This window comes from Equus asinus, chromosome 7 (assembly GCF_041296235.1).
Source record: "Equus asinus isolate D_3611 breed Donkey chromosome 7, EquAss-T2T_v2, whole genome shotgun sequence".
In the NCBI taxonomy this organism is placed as follows: Eukaryota; Metazoa; Chordata; class Mammalia; order Perissodactyla; family Equidae; genus Equus; species Equus asinus.
In genome coordinates this window covers 73,847,467-73,864,441 of record NC_091796.1, presented here as the reverse complement: position 1 = coordinate 73,864,441, position 16,975 = coordinate 73,847,467, and the positions used below count along the sequence as shown (strand labels likewise).

General features: G+C 40.5%; 1 protein-coding gene across 2 annotated transcripts in view; it reads left to right on the top strand.

Annotated features, from left to right (window-relative positions):
• The window catches only part of ESR2 (estrogen receptor 2), a 66,771-nt gene that overhangs the window by 46,304 nt on the left and 3,492 nt on the right, over positions 1 to 16,975 (top strand). For both annotated transcript variants that reach the window (XM_044773724.2, XM_070513763.1), the window contains 2 exons: positions 192 to 325; positions 16,001 to 16,181. In XM_044773724.2, the coding sequence (XP_044629659.1) occupies positions 192 to 325; positions 16,001 to 16,181 (315 nt within the window). The remainder of the gene's footprint in view (positions 1 to 191; positions 326 to 16,000; positions 16,182 to 16,975) is intronic.

Here is a 16,975-nt window from a genome sequence, read left to right as displayed (position 1 = left end):
TATAGGAAATGCCCTGTCCTCTTTATATGAAGATAATTCTAGTAATTTCATATTGTTGGGTGTGGTCTCATGACCACATAGTTAAAGGATGTACAAGATGAAATTTGAGATTAAAAGGAAAATACTCCTTATTGCTTTTGATGGTTGCCTGGAGCTGTATGTTCCTTAAATTTCCAAATGAACTTTTGTAGGGAAGAGGGAAAATGCGTAGAAGGAATTCTGGAAATCTTTGACATGCTCCTGGCAACGACTTCAAGGTTTCGAGAGTTAAAACTCCAACACAAAGAGTATCTCTGTGTCAAGGCCATGATCCTCCTCAACTCCAGTAAGTAACCACACAGCTGGGCCGTGTTCTGTAGGGGGAGAGACGCTGCTTCTAGACCTGGCATGGCTAAGGAGTACTGAACTTATTTTATTTGAAAATGGGAAAACAGCTGTCTTTTTCACTTCTCTGTTTCATTTTATAGGGATTTAAACTGTAGTTAACTTTGATAATTTTTATATAAATTATTCATGAGGTGAATTACTAGTAGTAATTTAAAAAGTAGCTGAAGACACTTTGCTGGAAAAGAAAAAAATGAACTTTAAAATGTTTACTGTTTACCTTTTTATCTTTTTTTACATTTTAATTTATTTGTTTTATTGAAATATAACTGACATATAACATTATATTCGTTTCAGATGTAGCATATAATGATTTAATATTTACGTATATTAAGAAATGATCACCACAGTAAGTTTAGTCAACATCTATCACCATGCATAGTTACAAAATTCTTTTTCTTGTGATGAGAAATTTTAAGATCTACTATCTTAGCAACTTTCGAATATACTGTAAGTATTAACTACAGTCACCACGCTGTATATTATCACATCCCTATGACTTACTTATTTTATAACTGTACTTTCAACTTGTTTTCAATGCTTATAGAGACCTTTTACGTGGTTGACATGCATTTATATTTATTGTTTTGGGTTTGCTTTTACAGATTCATTTAATCATTCATTTCATTCATTCATTGGGTAAAGACATTGAGGATACCATACTCCCCTCAAATAGCTCATAGTGTAGGGAGGGAGAGAGAGAAAAATTCATTAAAAAGAATGATCTCAGTGCTGTAACAAAGGATGTACAGGGTGCTTTGGGAAAACAGAAGGAGAGACGAGGGAGTGGTTGCAGAAGGGAATGAAATTTGAATATCGAATGAGTAGCTGGGCAAATGGAAGGACAGACATGGAAGAATGAAAGAACATGGGTGAGCCAGGAGCTGCAAGTCAGGCAGTGGAAGAGCAGAGGGAGACGGGCAAGGTTGTAAAATGTAGCACTGAAGACTACAGCGCACAGTGCGGGTTGAGAGCTGCTCCCGGGGGCACTGAGTGGCCCTAGAAGAGGCTCCGGCGGGGGAGTGTCATGGACAGGTAGGCATTCTTTTTTTTTTTTCCTTAACATTGGCCCTGAGCTAACATCTGTTGCCAATCTTTTTTTCTCTTCTTCTCCCCAAAGCCCCCCAGTACGTAGTCGTATATTCTAGTTGTGGTCCTTCTAGTTCTGCTTTGTGGGATGCCGCCTCAGTGTGGCTTGATGAGCGGTGCTAGGTCCGCTCCCAGGATCTGACCTGGCGAACCCCGGGCTACCAAAGTGGAGTGTGCGAACTTAACCTCTCGACCACGGGCCAGCCCCTGGATAGGCATTCTTGAAAGGTCACTCTGGCTTCCATGTGGAGAACTGACTGGAGAGGGGAGAGACCAAGGCAGGGGACCCAATAGGGATTGTTAGGGACAACAAGAGCCTGAACTGACTTGATGTGGAGGGGCCAGGGAGGAAGGGACCTGACTTGAGGGAAATAGAGTGGTTAGAGTTGGGAAGATGAGGAAGGTGTCTAAGATATGTGTTTGTCGTAGCTTTGCTGTTTTTTCTTATTATGTAAATAATACCTGGTTATTGTAAACATTCTAAAAAAAGAAAAACATAGAAGGAAGAAAATGAAAATCACTAGGAATCCTGACTCCCTCCCCTAAGATAACCACCGTAACTTTGGTGCCCATTGTTTGACAGCTCTCTCTTTAGCTAGGTAGGTAGACAGACAGATATAGACATACAGATATGTAAATATATCTATAGAGAGAAATATACATTCACATGTATGCTGGCATATATAATTTTACGTAAACAGCATAGCATCTTATAGTATAAGTTACAGATCCTTTGAAAGAGGCTTGCTTTGATCCTTCCACCCCACACCAAGTAGCTAATCTTAACACCCAGAAGGTAGGCTTTATACCTTCTTCCATCCTCTAATAATCGTTTAAAGTAATACTTCACCTCCAACATGCCCACAGATAGGCTTTTTCCTCCCATTTTAAAAAAATTGGGACACTGTATACAAACACTTCTCTGCATCTTGCTTTTTTACTTTTCAAAATGCTGTGAAATCCCTCCAGGTCAACTAGGAGAGATCTAACTAATCTTTGAAGCGGGGGCATTGCTAAATTGTTCAGCCATTTCTCTGTTGATGGGCCTTTACTTAGTATACAGTTCCCTTTTCTTCTTTACCATTATAAACATTGCTGCAATAAATAGAGGTGTATTATTTTGTACACGTTTTCTAAGTTTCCATGTAGTTTTCATAGTGTTCAGTTTATTATCTACCCGGGTATTTGATCCAGCTGCTATACCAGGTATTCATTGCTTTGCTTAGGTATTTACTCTGGTTGGGCCTTTAGGTTATTATTATTTTTTCTTTCTCAAATAATAGGTATGTCCAGGTTTTAATCCTCAACTGATAACTTACAGGTACCTTCATCTGGTCATCATTTAGGGCTTTATTAAATAGATTTTATCCAATCTCAGAGCTTAATGTTTGAAACAACAGGAGTCTGTGAGATCATATTATGCTACTTTATTTTAAATCAGCCCAAGCAGCAGTTCCTGAAGCCAAAACTCAGTGCAGAACCTGTGGCTGCCTGGGTGCTAGGCGCCTCCTGACCTGGGCCAGCTGACCTCTCCCTCTCCAGCAAACGCTCATCTCCTCCCTAACACCCCCGCATACTCCACATTGGCCCTAGTTTCGATGAAGGGGGAAACATACCAGAGCAATGTTTCTCAAACTCGCTGTGGTGGAGGACCTTCCTTTTCTTTTTAAGTTTCCGAATTGTTGTAGACAGCTGCTTTTGTAAAATATAATAAAAATAAATTGCTAGAAAAATGAAAGGAAAGTGCAAAATCCAAGCCCTAGTTTTTTTGTTATTGTGTTCAACTGCTTTAAAATTCCTCTGTCAATTGCCATGAGTTTCCAAATGCTTACCCTCATTTTCTGCTTATCTCTTTGTGGACTGGTAACAGACCACACCTTAAGTACCCTTGGTATAGCGCATGGGGTGCTGCCCAGGAAATGGGTGGATTGAGGGAGGTGGTTAGGTCTTGAAGGAGGGAGGAGAGGGGGAACAGAGAAGGAATCTGAAGGTCACGTGCGGTGCAGAGACCCTGAAGAAACCTTTGGGTACTTCCAAGTTGGGTCTCGATCTGGCCCTACTTGCCCTACAGGACATTTCCCCTGTACCCAAAACACTCCTTACCCCAGTTCTGAAAAGCAAACAGTTTGTGAGTAGAAATGGTAAATTGTTAGACAAATAAAAATCATAGGAAAAGCCAAGAAAACTCTAAAATACTTTGGGGCTTCTGGTACTTTCTTGGCATTTATTGTTACCGTTTACCTTTTACAACATACTATGAGGGCCCAGCTTATATCAGCAATTAAGTAGATGTGCATTTAGGAAATATCCAGGTGGGACATTTGAAATTGATCATGGAAGAAAATCAACTCTTCCGATCTTCTCTTTGAACCCCCCTACAGACATTACCTCACATACGTGCTGCCATTTCTGTCTTTGTTACTGGGAAGATTTGCTTGAAAAGTATATCCCGACCTTGGCACAGGAGGATCATCCAATGCTAGATCATGGGGCTTCTCTAACTTGCAGAAATAACTTAGGACTCTTCTCTGTGCAGCAAAGCGCTTCTTGGAAAGCGGTTTGCTTCTTGTTATGACACTTTGCATTATAAAGCCTTCTGTTTGGCAAGGCTCATTACAATCATTTTAGCCTCCAAGACATCATATTGTGTTGTTGTGAAAGCTAGAAGCATCATCTGTGCAAATGGGAAAGACTAAGGCTGGGGTGTTCCTCCTGCAGCATGTGACAGAACTGCCGTATTAAGAGAAGTACAGAGAGTGAGGCAGCCGTGTGATGTAATTACCCCTTGTGATGGGGTAGAGGAGTAGAATTAGTTTACAGTTAAATCTGAATTTAAGAAATCTTCCTTTAAGAAAGTTTCTTTCTTGCTTGGTAATCATAACAGTTGTCAAAATCAATTTATTCTGTTCAGCATTGCTGTTAAGAAAATGCGATTCTATTTCTACTGGAAAATTTCCACTATCAGGAGAGCTGGGTCTTTTCTATGCTAGATTTTAAGCATTTGAAGGTACTGGGTTTTTTTCTTCTGGATTATTCGTAGCATTAAATTAAAAGCAAAAGCAAGGACAGAATCTACTTTCCCACCTTAAATTTTAAAAACTCTGGCAGAATATATAAAACGGACATTGGACATTGGACAATAGGCCACACAGGCCGCACAGGAAAGTGATCCCCAAGAGAAGGGACACAAACAAAGTGAGCCCTTTGATTACCCAGTTTACTGCCTGAAGCTGGTTCCCAGGTTGCAACGTAGGGAGAGGTAACCCAAGTAGACACCAGTGTCTCCTGGAACTGAGGAGACAGAGTTGTGAATTTGGGGAGGCTGAGGCAGCTAGGATTTGCACGGGAGAGTACTGGAGAGCAGAGAACTGCACACAGAGGCTTTAGAAATCTGCAAAGCGTCCCCTTCAAGTCTTCAGCTGAGCACTAATTTGCTCATGCTTGTGAGGATACTAACCATGGACAGGGAAAGAACCCCCAGAAAGGAGTAGGCAGAGCAATCCCTGGAGTTCACACAGGGCCAGGAGTAGTTTATGTTGTCACCAGCCAGAGGGGAAAACCTTGTGTATGTTGGACATTGGGTGTAGTGCTCAGAAAGGTATTGCCTCAGCAGTGGAGTGAATTAGCCCTAGACTAAAGGCTGCTCTGGTCCTACCAGACAGAACGTAAAAGGAAGCCTGAAGGATCAGGCCAAATAACTCAACTGCATCCCGGAACAAAGCTCAAGAATATTTAAAGGAATACAAGAACATCCAACACCCAGCTAGGTAAAACTCACCAGGTCTGGTAACCAATCAAAAGTTAGCAAGCATGCAAATAAGCAGAAAATATGACCTATAGTGAGAAGAAAACCAGCCAATTGGAAAAGACCCCAAAATGACACAGACGATGGAATTAGTAGACAAGGACTACTAATTAAAACACAGTTACTGTAACTGTATTCAATATATCCAAGAAGTAGAGGAAAACGTGAACAGGTTAAGTAGAAACATGGAAAATATGACACACATGCAAATTGAACTCCTAAATGTGAAAACTGTGTCTATGTGGGATTTACATCTGATTAGGCATAGCAGAAGAAAAAAGTAGTGGATGTGAAGTCATAGTGATAGAAACTATCAAAAACAAATGGAAAGAAAAAAAGAGTTAAAAAATGGACATAGGGGCCAGCCCCGTGGCCGAGAGATTAAGTTCGTGTGCTCCGCTTCAGCAGCCCAGGGTTTTGCTGGTTCGGATGCTGGGCGTGGACATGGCACCACTCCTCAGGCCACACTGAGGTGGCATCCCACATGCCACAACTAGAAGGACCCACAACTAAAATATACAGCTGTGTACTGGGGGGATTTGGGGAGAGAAAGCAGGAAAAAAAAAGAAGATTGGCAACAGTTGTTAGCTCACGTGCCAATCTTTAAAAAAAAAATCAACAGAGTATTAGGGAGGTATGGGACAACTATAGTTGTTAAATACCTGAATTTGGAGTCTCAGAAAGGGGGGTAGAAAAATACTTGAAGAAACAATGGCTGAAAATTTTCCGAATTTAATGAAAACTATAAACACAAAGATCCAAGAAGCTCAATGAATCTCAAGCACAAAAAACCATGAAAAAAACCACACCAACATACATCATAATTGAGTTGCTTAAGACCAATGATTAAGAAAAAAATCTTGAAAGCAGTCAGAGAATAAAGATATTTATAGACAAAGGAACAAAGACAAGGATGACAACAATTTCTATTCTGATGCAAGCCAAGAAGACAATGGAACAGAATCTTTAAAGTACTTTAAGAAAAACGTGTTAATGAAGAATTCCTTACACCATGAAAATATCTTTCAAAAATGAAGCCCAAAAAAAATATTTTCAGACTTAAAAATGGAAAGAATTCATCACTTCCAGACCTACACAATAAGAAATATTAATGGAAGTCTTTCAAGCACGAAGAAAGTGATGTCAGATGGAAACATGGATCCACACAAACGAGTAAAGAGGACCTGCAAATGGTAACAACGTGGGTAAATATAATGTTTTTTTTCTTATTTAAAACTCTTTATTTATCTTTAAAAGATAATCTAGTGTTTAAAGAAAAAATAATAGCAATATATTGTGGGTTTATGTAGAAGTAAAATATGACAAGAGCACAAAGGCTGAGAAAGGACAAATGGAAGTATACAGTTCTTATTTTGTATGAAAGTTTACTTGAAGTATTACTTGAAGATAAACTGCAATAAATTAAATACATATATCATAAACCCAAATGCATCTACTAAAATAACTCAACACATTTAGAGCTAATATACCAACAAAGGAGATGATAGGAGATAAAATGGAACCATAAAAAATAGTCAATCCGAAAGAAGGCAAAAAAAAAAAAAAAAGCAAACAAAGTATAGACAGGACAAATAGAAAACAGCAACTTGAGCTAATTGACGTTTATAGAACCCTCCACCCAACAACAGCAGAATATACATTCTTTTCAAGTGTTCATGGAATATGTACCAGGATAGACCATATTCTGGTCATAAAGTAAGTCTTTACATTTAAAAGGATTTAAGTTATACAAAGTATTTTCTTTGACACAGTGAAACTAAATTAGAAACCAATAATAAAAAGATCTTGGAGGGGCCGGCCTGGTGGCGCAGTGGTTAAGTGCACATGTTCTGCTTCAGTGGCCCGGGGTTCGCTGGTTCGAATCCTGGGGTGCGGACGTTGCACCACTTGGCAAGCTGTGCTGTAGCAGGTGTCCCACATATGAAATAGAGGAAGATGGGTGAGAATGTTAGCTCAGGGCCAGTCTTCCTCAGCAAAAAGAGGAGGATTGGCAGCAGATGTTAGCTCAGGGCTAATCTTCCTCAAAAAAAAAAGATCTTGGAAAATTCAAAACGTTTGGAAACCAAATAACATACATCTAAATAACCTATGTATCACAGAAAAAACAAAGTAAAATTAGACAATATTTTGAACTCACTTAAAATGAGAGTACAACATAGTAAAATTTGTGGGTTGCAGCTAAAGTAATAGTTTGAGGGAAATTTATAGCACTTAAGGCCTTATTAGAATACAGGAAAGGTTTCAAATTAATTTGAGAAGATCAATAAAATTGATAAACCTCTAAGTAGACTGATTGGGATAAAGGAAAGAAGACACAATATCACGAGTGAGAGAGGTGACACTGCTATTCTGCGGATATTAAAAAGAATAATGAGGTAATAGTATGAACAACTTTATGTCAATACATTTCAATACATAGATGAAATGGACAAATTCCTTGAAGGACACAAATTACTGAAAGACACATCAAGAAGAAATGTAAAAATCTTGAATAGCCGTATATCTATTAAAGAAATTGAATTTGTAGTTAAAAACTTTCCCACAAAGAAAACTCCAGGCCCAGATGACTTTTCTGGTAGAATTCTACTGAACATTTAAGGAATAAATAATACCAAGTTTACACACATTCTTGCAGAAAATTGAGGAGCAGGGAATACTTTCCAACTCATTCTATGAGGCCAACATAACTCTGATAGGAAACCCAGACCAACATATTGGAAGAAAAGAAGACAACAGGCCAGTATCTCTCATGCACATGGATGCTAACATTTTTTATAGAATTTTTGCATCTCTAAAAAATTTTAGCGAACAGAATCCAATAGTATATTATGAACTTGTGGAATTTCCCCAGGAATATAAGATTTCTTTAACATTTGAGAATCAATCAACATAATTCACTGTATTAACAGAATAATAATGAAAAAACCATACAATTATCTCAATAGATGCAGAGAAAACATGTGACAATATCTAATACCCATTCCCGCTAAAAAAAACTCTCAACAAACTATGAATAGAAGGAAACTTCCTCAACCTAATAAAGGGCATTTATGAAAAACCTACATTAGGTTTTATACTTAGTATTATACTTAATCATGATCAGGAACAAGGTAAGTATGTCCACTCTCATTAATTCTATTCAAGATTTTACTAGAAGTTCTAGCCAGTGCAGTAAGGCAAGAGAAGAGATAAAAGGCATCCAGATTGGAAAGGTAGAAGTGAAATTCTTTATTTGAAAACATGATAACATGTAAAAAATCCCAAGGAATCTACAAGAAGCTGAGTTTGGTAAGGTTATAGGATATAAAGATAATATATAAAAATCAATTTTATTTCTTTATAGTAGTGATGAACAATTGGTGATTGAAATTAAAAGTCCATACCATTTATAATAGCATGAAAAATTATGAAAACTTTGGGATAAATTTGATAAAAGATATGAGACTACCTACTGAAATCTCAAAGCATTGCTGGAAAAATTAAAGTAATCCTAAATAAATGGACAGATGTGTTATGTTAATGACTTAGAGGGTTCAGTATTGTTAAGAAGTCAGTCCTCCCCAAATAATCTATAGATTCAATGTGATCTCAACAAAAAGCTCAGCAGGCTTTTTTGGTAGAAATTGACAAACAGATTTGTAAATTCATATGAAAATGCAATGGACCTACAATAGCCAAAACAACTTTGAAAAAGAACTAAGTTGGAGGACTTATACTACCGGACTTCACAATTTATTATAAAGCCACAGTAATCAAAACAATATGTGTTGACATCAAGATCAACAAATAGATCAATGGAACAGAATAGAGAGTTCAGAAATAGACCTAATCAACAATTGATTTTCAACAAAGATGTCAAGGTAATGGGGAAAGAATGAAAGAATTGATAATGGATAGATACAGGCAAAAACTGAACCTTGAGCAGATCTCATTCTATATTACAAAAATTAACTCAAAATGGATCATAGACCTAAATGTAAAGACTAAAATTATAAAACCATTAAAATGTAGGAAAAAATCTTGTTCACATTGGGTTTGGCAAAGATTTCTCTAATAGGACTCAAATAATGCAAACTTTTAAAAAATTCATAAATTGGGTTTCATTATAATTAAAACCTTTTGCTTTTCGAAAGGTGCTCTTGTGAAAATGAAAAGATAAGCCACAGACCAGGAGAAAAGCTTTGCAAAACATGTATTCAACCAAGGACTTATATCTAAATGTGTAAAGAACTGCTTCAACTCAATAGTAATAAGAAAAACAGTCCACTTAAAAAATAGCCAAATGTTTGAACAGACACTTCATCAAAGAAGATGTACTGATGTCAAAAAATTACATGAAATGATGCTAAAATTATTGATTAGAGAAATGCAAATTAAAATCAGAATAAGGAACTACTACATACCCAATAGGATGACTGAAATTAAAAACACTGAACATATCAAGTGTTTGTGAGGATGTGGAATAATGCGAACTCTCATACTCTGCTGGTGGGAATGTAAATTGGTACAACCACTTTGAAAACCTGTTCAGCCTTTTCTTAAAAAGTTAAGCGTGTACCTACCAGGTAACCCAGTCATTCCACTCTGTAGTATTTACTGAAGAGAGATGGAAGCATATGCTCATGCAAAAACTTGTACACAAATGTTCATAGCAACTGTATTTGTAATAGCCAAAAACTAGTAACAACCCCAATGCCCACCACTAGGTGAAAGGATGAGCAAACTGTGGTATATCCATGCAGTAGAATGCTACTAAGCATTAAAAAGGATTGGACTACTGACAGATACATGCAGCATTATGAATATCAAAATAATGGAACTGAAAGAAGACAGACACAAAGGCATACATACTGTAAGACCTCGTTTATATAAGATTTCAGAAAATACAAGCTAATCTATACAACAGATCCGTAGTTGCCAGGGGATGGATGGGGGTTGGGAGAGAGGGAGGGAAAAACAGAAAATAAAACAAAACAAAAAAGATGAGAGCAAAGACTGCAGCCTGAGTGGAAAAGACACAGCCAAGCAGGGAACTGAATCCAGTACTAGGTGGAGGCCGGGAAGGATGAGGGTCAGGAGAGGAGAAATGGAGTACGTTTCTTAAAGTCAAAAGACTGTGGATACTCTCTGTCCCATATTAGAACAGCAGAGTCTCCAAGGGCTGCTACTTGGCTGCTGCTAGCTTGCCTTGTCGTGTTAGGTAAGCATTGGGCTCTCTGGAGATGGTCTTCTGTATAAGTTGGCCTCCTGTTTCCCTGCATATATGACAAGCTCAAATTGGGATTATGTCACTCAATCAGGTCCGCACTGGTATCAGCATGCTAGGTGGCCGGGTCAGGATTTGTCAGTAGTTGTGTGTGTGTATGTGTGTGTATGTGTGTGTGTGTGTGTTTACAGCCAAGACAGTGTTTTTATTTTTAGCAGAACTAGGAGGTATAATTAACATACAATAAACTGCACATGTTTAAAGCACACAATTTTATGCCTTTGGGCATTTATATATGCCTCTGAAAGTATCACCGCGATCAAGATAATTAACATATCCATCACACTCAAAAGTTTCCTTGTGCCCCTTCGTAATTCCTCTCTCCCTCATTCCCTCCCCCCTCCAGTCCCAGGCAACTGCTGATGTAATTCCTGTCACTATAGATTAGTCTGCATTTTATAAAATTTTAGTTAGATGTAATTTAGGGTGACCAACCATTCAGATTTGCCTGGGACTGAGGAGTTTCCCAGGAGGCAGGATTCTCAGTCATGCTAACAGGTGTGTAATGGTATATTATCGTGGTTTATTTGGCATTTTCCTAATGACTAATGATGGCTATTTTTTCATATGGTTGTTTGTGATCTGTATATCTTCTTTGGTGAAGTATCTGTTGAAATAGCCCATTTTTAATGAGATGTTTGTTTTCTTTCTTTTTCAATTGAGGTATAATTGACATACTGTATTATATTAGTTTCTAGTGTAAGTAGTTATGTTTTAAATAGCTGCATACTTCTGGGTTATTTATCTCTTCTAAGAATGGATATAGTATGGAATGAAAATTAACCTTATTATCCAATTAAATTTCAATTCAGTAAATATTTATTGAGTTCCTGGTATGTGTCAATGACTTCTAAATACTAAAAATGTCAAAATGAACTAGATACAGTGCTTTGGGTCTGGAATAGGGATGTACACTCAAACAGTTGATCAGGGGTCTGAGCCTTGCTGGGCTTGAGAAGTGCATCTTCCTCTCTATGGGGAGAGATGGGAAAAGGATGCCACCATTCTAGCTTCTCTCTCAGCAAACCCTCCTCTGCCAAACATAGATGGGATGTGGGGGTACCTGGAATTACTGTATTATACTCAGCCTTCCACGTGGCTCCTGAAACTCAGAGACAACAGAAAATGTTGCCTTTAACAACCTGTTGCAATGTTTGTTAGAAAGTCAAAGGTGTTATGCAAGTGTGGTAGTTAACATAATGACATATCTAAGGTAAGAGTGGTGGGACCAGCCATCTTGTCACCCAGACACCTGAAGACTAGATAAGTCTTTCCTTGGATAGAATTAGAGGCTACAGATTCTAGGAAATAGAGCAGAATCAATCTGCAAATAATTAGTCTTTAAAAATATTTAAAATTAGGAATAGGTCTATTTATCTAAATGATTTTAAGATTTAAAAAGGATGAAATTTTTCATTAAATGAAAGAAATGGAGAGTTAGAACCCAGTGATCATATTTTACATTAAGAAAATTATCAAGCCGTCACTTCCAGGCCCCGGTTCCCTGTGAGTTTATGGGGATTTTTCCCATGAAGGGGTGAGTGGAGGAGGCAAAGGCACAGAAGGAGGCTGAAGAGGCAGACAGGTCCTTTCCTGCTCATCAAGAATGTGGGTGCAAAGCACTGTGGACATCAGCCTGCTGGTTTCACATCAAAGGCACCTTTTGAACACCGGTCGGTTCTCCTGTTGCTGGGATAGGAGGTGGTGACAAAGGAGACGGTCGCAGCTAGAGCTCCCCTTCCTCAAAGCAAACAGGCAAACAGACACACACCACTACACCTCCCAAAAGCCAGAACATTTTCCTTTGGTTAGTATTCTGGGATTTTTATTACATTTGAGATCTTCTGATTTATTTGACTTCAGTCAAGGAAAGCTTGTGTCTTCATCCTTTGAACGCTTAGGATGTGGCAAATCTTGGGGGGATTGCCATCTCCCCCATGTCCTCATGGAATGTCATCAGGTGGGCTAGTCAGAGGAACACACAGCTGTTCCCAGGCAATAAAGAGGAGAGAAGATTATGTCCTTGATTTTATTTTATTTTCTTTGGTATCTGTGGGGCATGGTGCCAAGATCTTGCTTTTTTTACTGTATTTCTTTAGTTTCATGGAAAGTAATTTAATTTGATTCTAAAATGAATCCTAATCGATGTTTTTACTTTTGGAGTTGGAGGGACTCAATTTTTGTTGTTTCCTATGTCTTGGCAATGAGGGACCTGCGGGTGGGGGCTTTCGGTCTTGTCGCTTGCCCCCTCTCAGAGCCTGCCACTTAGCAATTACCCTGTACAACATGTTCGGTGAGCAGAGAGCGCGTGGATGCTCAAGTGCAGGCGCGGCACTGCTGACTGAAGGGAGAGGCAGGCAGCCTCCTGTTCCTCCTGATGTTCTTCAGCCCGCTTCATTCCCAGGATGATGTTATGTAGGTTCATCTTTTTGCATATAAAATCTTTTGGCATATATAAAATTAATATAGCATATGCCTTTCCAAAACTGCAGTGACTGCCATCCACAAGCACCTTGTCAATGATTGACGATGATGGTCCTGCTGGAGCTGGCTGCCCCCATAGCCTATAGAAGACCCTTGCCCTTGGCAGTGACTATTCATTTATGAAGAGGGTGACCCACCAGCCAACACACATTATCTGAGGGGGGCCTCGATCAGACAGAGGGACACCCCCAGGGGCTTTTATGTTACTGTAATTTTGGTTATGAGGATTTATTTTATCAGGTTTTAATGACAGCCTTATTGTGATGTAATTCATATACCAAACAATTCACCCATTTAAAGTATGCAATCCAGTGGCTTTTAGTATATTCATAGACTTATGCAACCAATTTTAGAACATTTTCATCACCCCAAAAGAAGCCCTGAACTCCTTAGCGATCACTCCCCAGTCTGTCCCACCCTCACTCCTAGGCAACCACTAATCCACTTTCTCTCTGGATAGATTTGCCTGTTCTTGACAGTTCGTATAAATGGAATCATACAAAATGTGGTCCTTTGTGCTTGGGTTCTCTCACTTAGCGTAATGTTTTCAAGGTCCATCCATGTTGTAGCATGAATCAGTACTTCATTCCTTTTTATGGCTGAATAATATTCCATTGTGTGGCTATACCACATTTTATTTCTTAGTTGATGGGAATTTGGTTTGTTTCTACTTCTAGGCTGTTATAAGTAATGTTACCATGAACATTTGTATACTAACTGAGGATTTATTTTTATATTTTCAATCTTTGTCATTTTGAACTGACACATGTACAAGGATACAATTTTGACTCCTTTTAGAATCCAAAGACATAAGATTTGTTTACAGCAGTGGAAATCCATGGAGCATGTGTCGTGTAGCAGAACAGACTAAAGGGTAGTTAAAAGAAGGCGCTTGTTAATGCAGTTGGGATTTTAGGGAAAGTAAGAGTAAAATAATTTTCTCCATACTTTCATTTGACTGATAATTTTCTGTGTGTACCTAAAATATGCACTAATGTGCATATTTATCATTTCACTTATGATGGTGTGATTGGCTAAAAAAATGCAAAAATCTGAACCTCTGTGAATTCAGTCTAATTCTTCCATTTGTGAATATTTACTCCATGCTGGTCATTGTACTAGGTGATATGGATAGAACGACAAACAGGCAGGGTCTGTGCTCTCAAAGCACTTATGTCCAGTTTCTCTGGGGGTGTCCATGAGGCATGTACGAGGACATCCAGGATGTGGGACAACATGGTGCCCTCTGCTGGGGGCGCACAGGGCACTGTTAGAGCTTCAAAGGAGAACTCAAACCAGACTTAAGGTGGGATGGTAGGGAGGTCAGGGAAGCTTCCAGAAGGAAGTTCATAACCAGGCTGGGATCTAAAGGAGGAATGGATATAGACAAGCAAGGGAAGGGAGGGTGGAAAGGAGGAGAGGGAGAAGGAGTGTGAGAGTGAGTTCCTAAGCAGAAAGGGCAGCGTGTTCAGTGCATCTCCTGTTCAAGGAATTGACAGTAGAGTTCAAGGTGGGGTGTGGCGGGAACTGAGGATGAAAGAACAGAGAGTGGCCTGGTACTGTTGAGAGCTGCGCCAGGTGGTTTGGACTCTGCCCCGAGAGCTGGGAAGTCATTAAAGAGAGCCACATGCGCAGATCTGCATTTTGGCCACTCAAAGCGGGCACATTGGGTCCAGGGTGAGGGCTTGTTGCCTCTGTCGTAGGAGGGCAGGTCATCAGCTGGGGGTTCAGTGGGAGGTTTGAGGACGATGATTCAGGGGATTCAGGAAGAGTCACTGTGGAGAGTGAGGCGAGCAGGTGTGTTAGAGGCAGTTCTAGGCTATTGTAAAAGATGAATATTTTAAATCTGCTTCATCAGACCTCATGGAGGGTCGTGCCCCCAGGGACGTGGCAAAGCACCACACTTGCATAATTGTGGTTTAATCTGACCCTTGCCTTAATTGAACTGTTGAACTTAGTTGAACTGAAAATGCCAATAAAAATAGAGAACAAAAATTGCCAAAACAAATTCTGTGGATGATGGAGTGCCAGCCATTCTTCATTCTCATTAGAGTCAAAAGTTGGCAGCTCCTCTGTTGATTTCACATATTTGCTATTTATTCTTATTTTGCAATCAAAAGCCTGGAAGAGAAGCTAATTATTTCCCTGCTTCCAGGAATCAAGGAATCGGGGTTGGTGATGGGGGATGGGGGCAAGGAGATTTACCTGAGCTGTTGTTTTGCAACCATTGGGGGCCACAGTATCTCAGAGCCTAGAGTCAGAGGGGAATTAAGCACAGGGCAGGGCAGGATGGGGGAAGCAACCCACCTCATGGCGGGTTGTGAGGACCTCAGGAGACGTGTGCCTGTCAGCTCAGCTCAATGAGGAGTGCAGGCTGGAGGAGCTGGGTACCTGGTCTGGAATCTGAGAGCTAGAGATGCTGGATATCAAGTAGGTCTGTCTGACTCCAAAGTGGTGGTCTACCTGCCTCAGCAGGTGCCACCAGAGGTGGGATGCTGAGGGCCTGGACAGAGGTGGCAGTGGGCCTACGCTGACTGTCTGCACATGGCACACATGAGGGGGTGGGCAGGGGAGAGGCTGCATGGCAATGTCATTAGGTTATGTGTATTAAATTCCCCTTAGATGAGCAGCCCTCCTAGAAGTGAAGAGTAGAATTCATCTCACTTTCTCACCATCTCTAGATGTGTATTTGTTGCTGTAGCTGAGACATCATGTAATCATTTCAGGCAACTAGATACATTTACTGCTATGGCAAGCCCACAATTCTGGGCCAGTTGGCACTTTGAGAGGCCATTTAGTCTGCCCACATTCAGCTACGCTTTCTCTTCCAGCTCAGCGATGGGGCTGGCTCTTGGGAGGGGTGGGGTTGGGAAGGACACCATGGGCAGGTGAAGCCCTGCTTTTAAGATTGTCCCACACATGTAGACTCGTGGCTTCTCTTCTTTGTCCAGGTATGTACCCTGTAGCTGCAGCCCCTCAGGAGGCCGAGAGCAGCCGGAAGCTGACTCACATCCTGAATGCTGTGACCGACGCTCTGGTCTGGGTGATCTCCAGGAGCGGCATCCCCCCCCAGCAGCAGTCCATGCGCCTGGCCAACCTCCTGATGCTCCTTTCTCACGTCAGGCACGCCAGGTACCATTCCTGTGGGGCCGCACCACCCAGTGTGTGTGTGTGGGGGGGGGGGGTGGGGGACATGCTCAGACGAGGGTGAAGAGCTTTGGGGAAAAGGTTTGCAAGTTTGAGACAGATAAGGTCGAATTGTCACCTTTAGAGAAAAATGAACCTCTGAAAGAGAATGGGGGGCTTCATCAGTGCACACACCTGTAACCAAGATGGGCACATGGGGGCACCAAATGGATGTCACGTGGCACCTTATTGGATATCGATGGCATCCCTTATCTGTTTTCTAGTTGCTGCAGATTTTAGCTTGTTTATGGAATTGTAAAATGGGCAATTTCTCCCCTAAAGTGAACTGCCACCCCTCCTTGCACCACCTTCAGCTGGGGCCCTGAGGTCATTTCCTTGAAGAGGCTAAACCCACCCTCTCTAGATCAACTTGTGAGGCTGGTGATTTGGGGAACTACACACAGCTTTCCCCAAAAGTTATTCTTTTCTTGCAATAGCATCAGGATATTAAGAATGAATGAGACCTGAGGGAATGGGTGAGCCCAACAGGTTTAGGAGGGCAGGGCTGCGGGGAGTGTACTCAGGAAGTGTAAATGGATGTGCTGATGAAGGGGGACGTGTCCACAATGGTGCTCAGTGCTTGGTGGCACCCAGGATGAGGGGAGCCCTGCCCTGGGGCTGGAAGAAGGAAGCCATGGATGGAAGGTAATTGCTCACTTGAGGAGGAGGACAGTCTTGGGGCTGTGCGGAAGGACAACATACACCTGAAGGATTTTAACAAGGGGAGGAAATGAAAACGA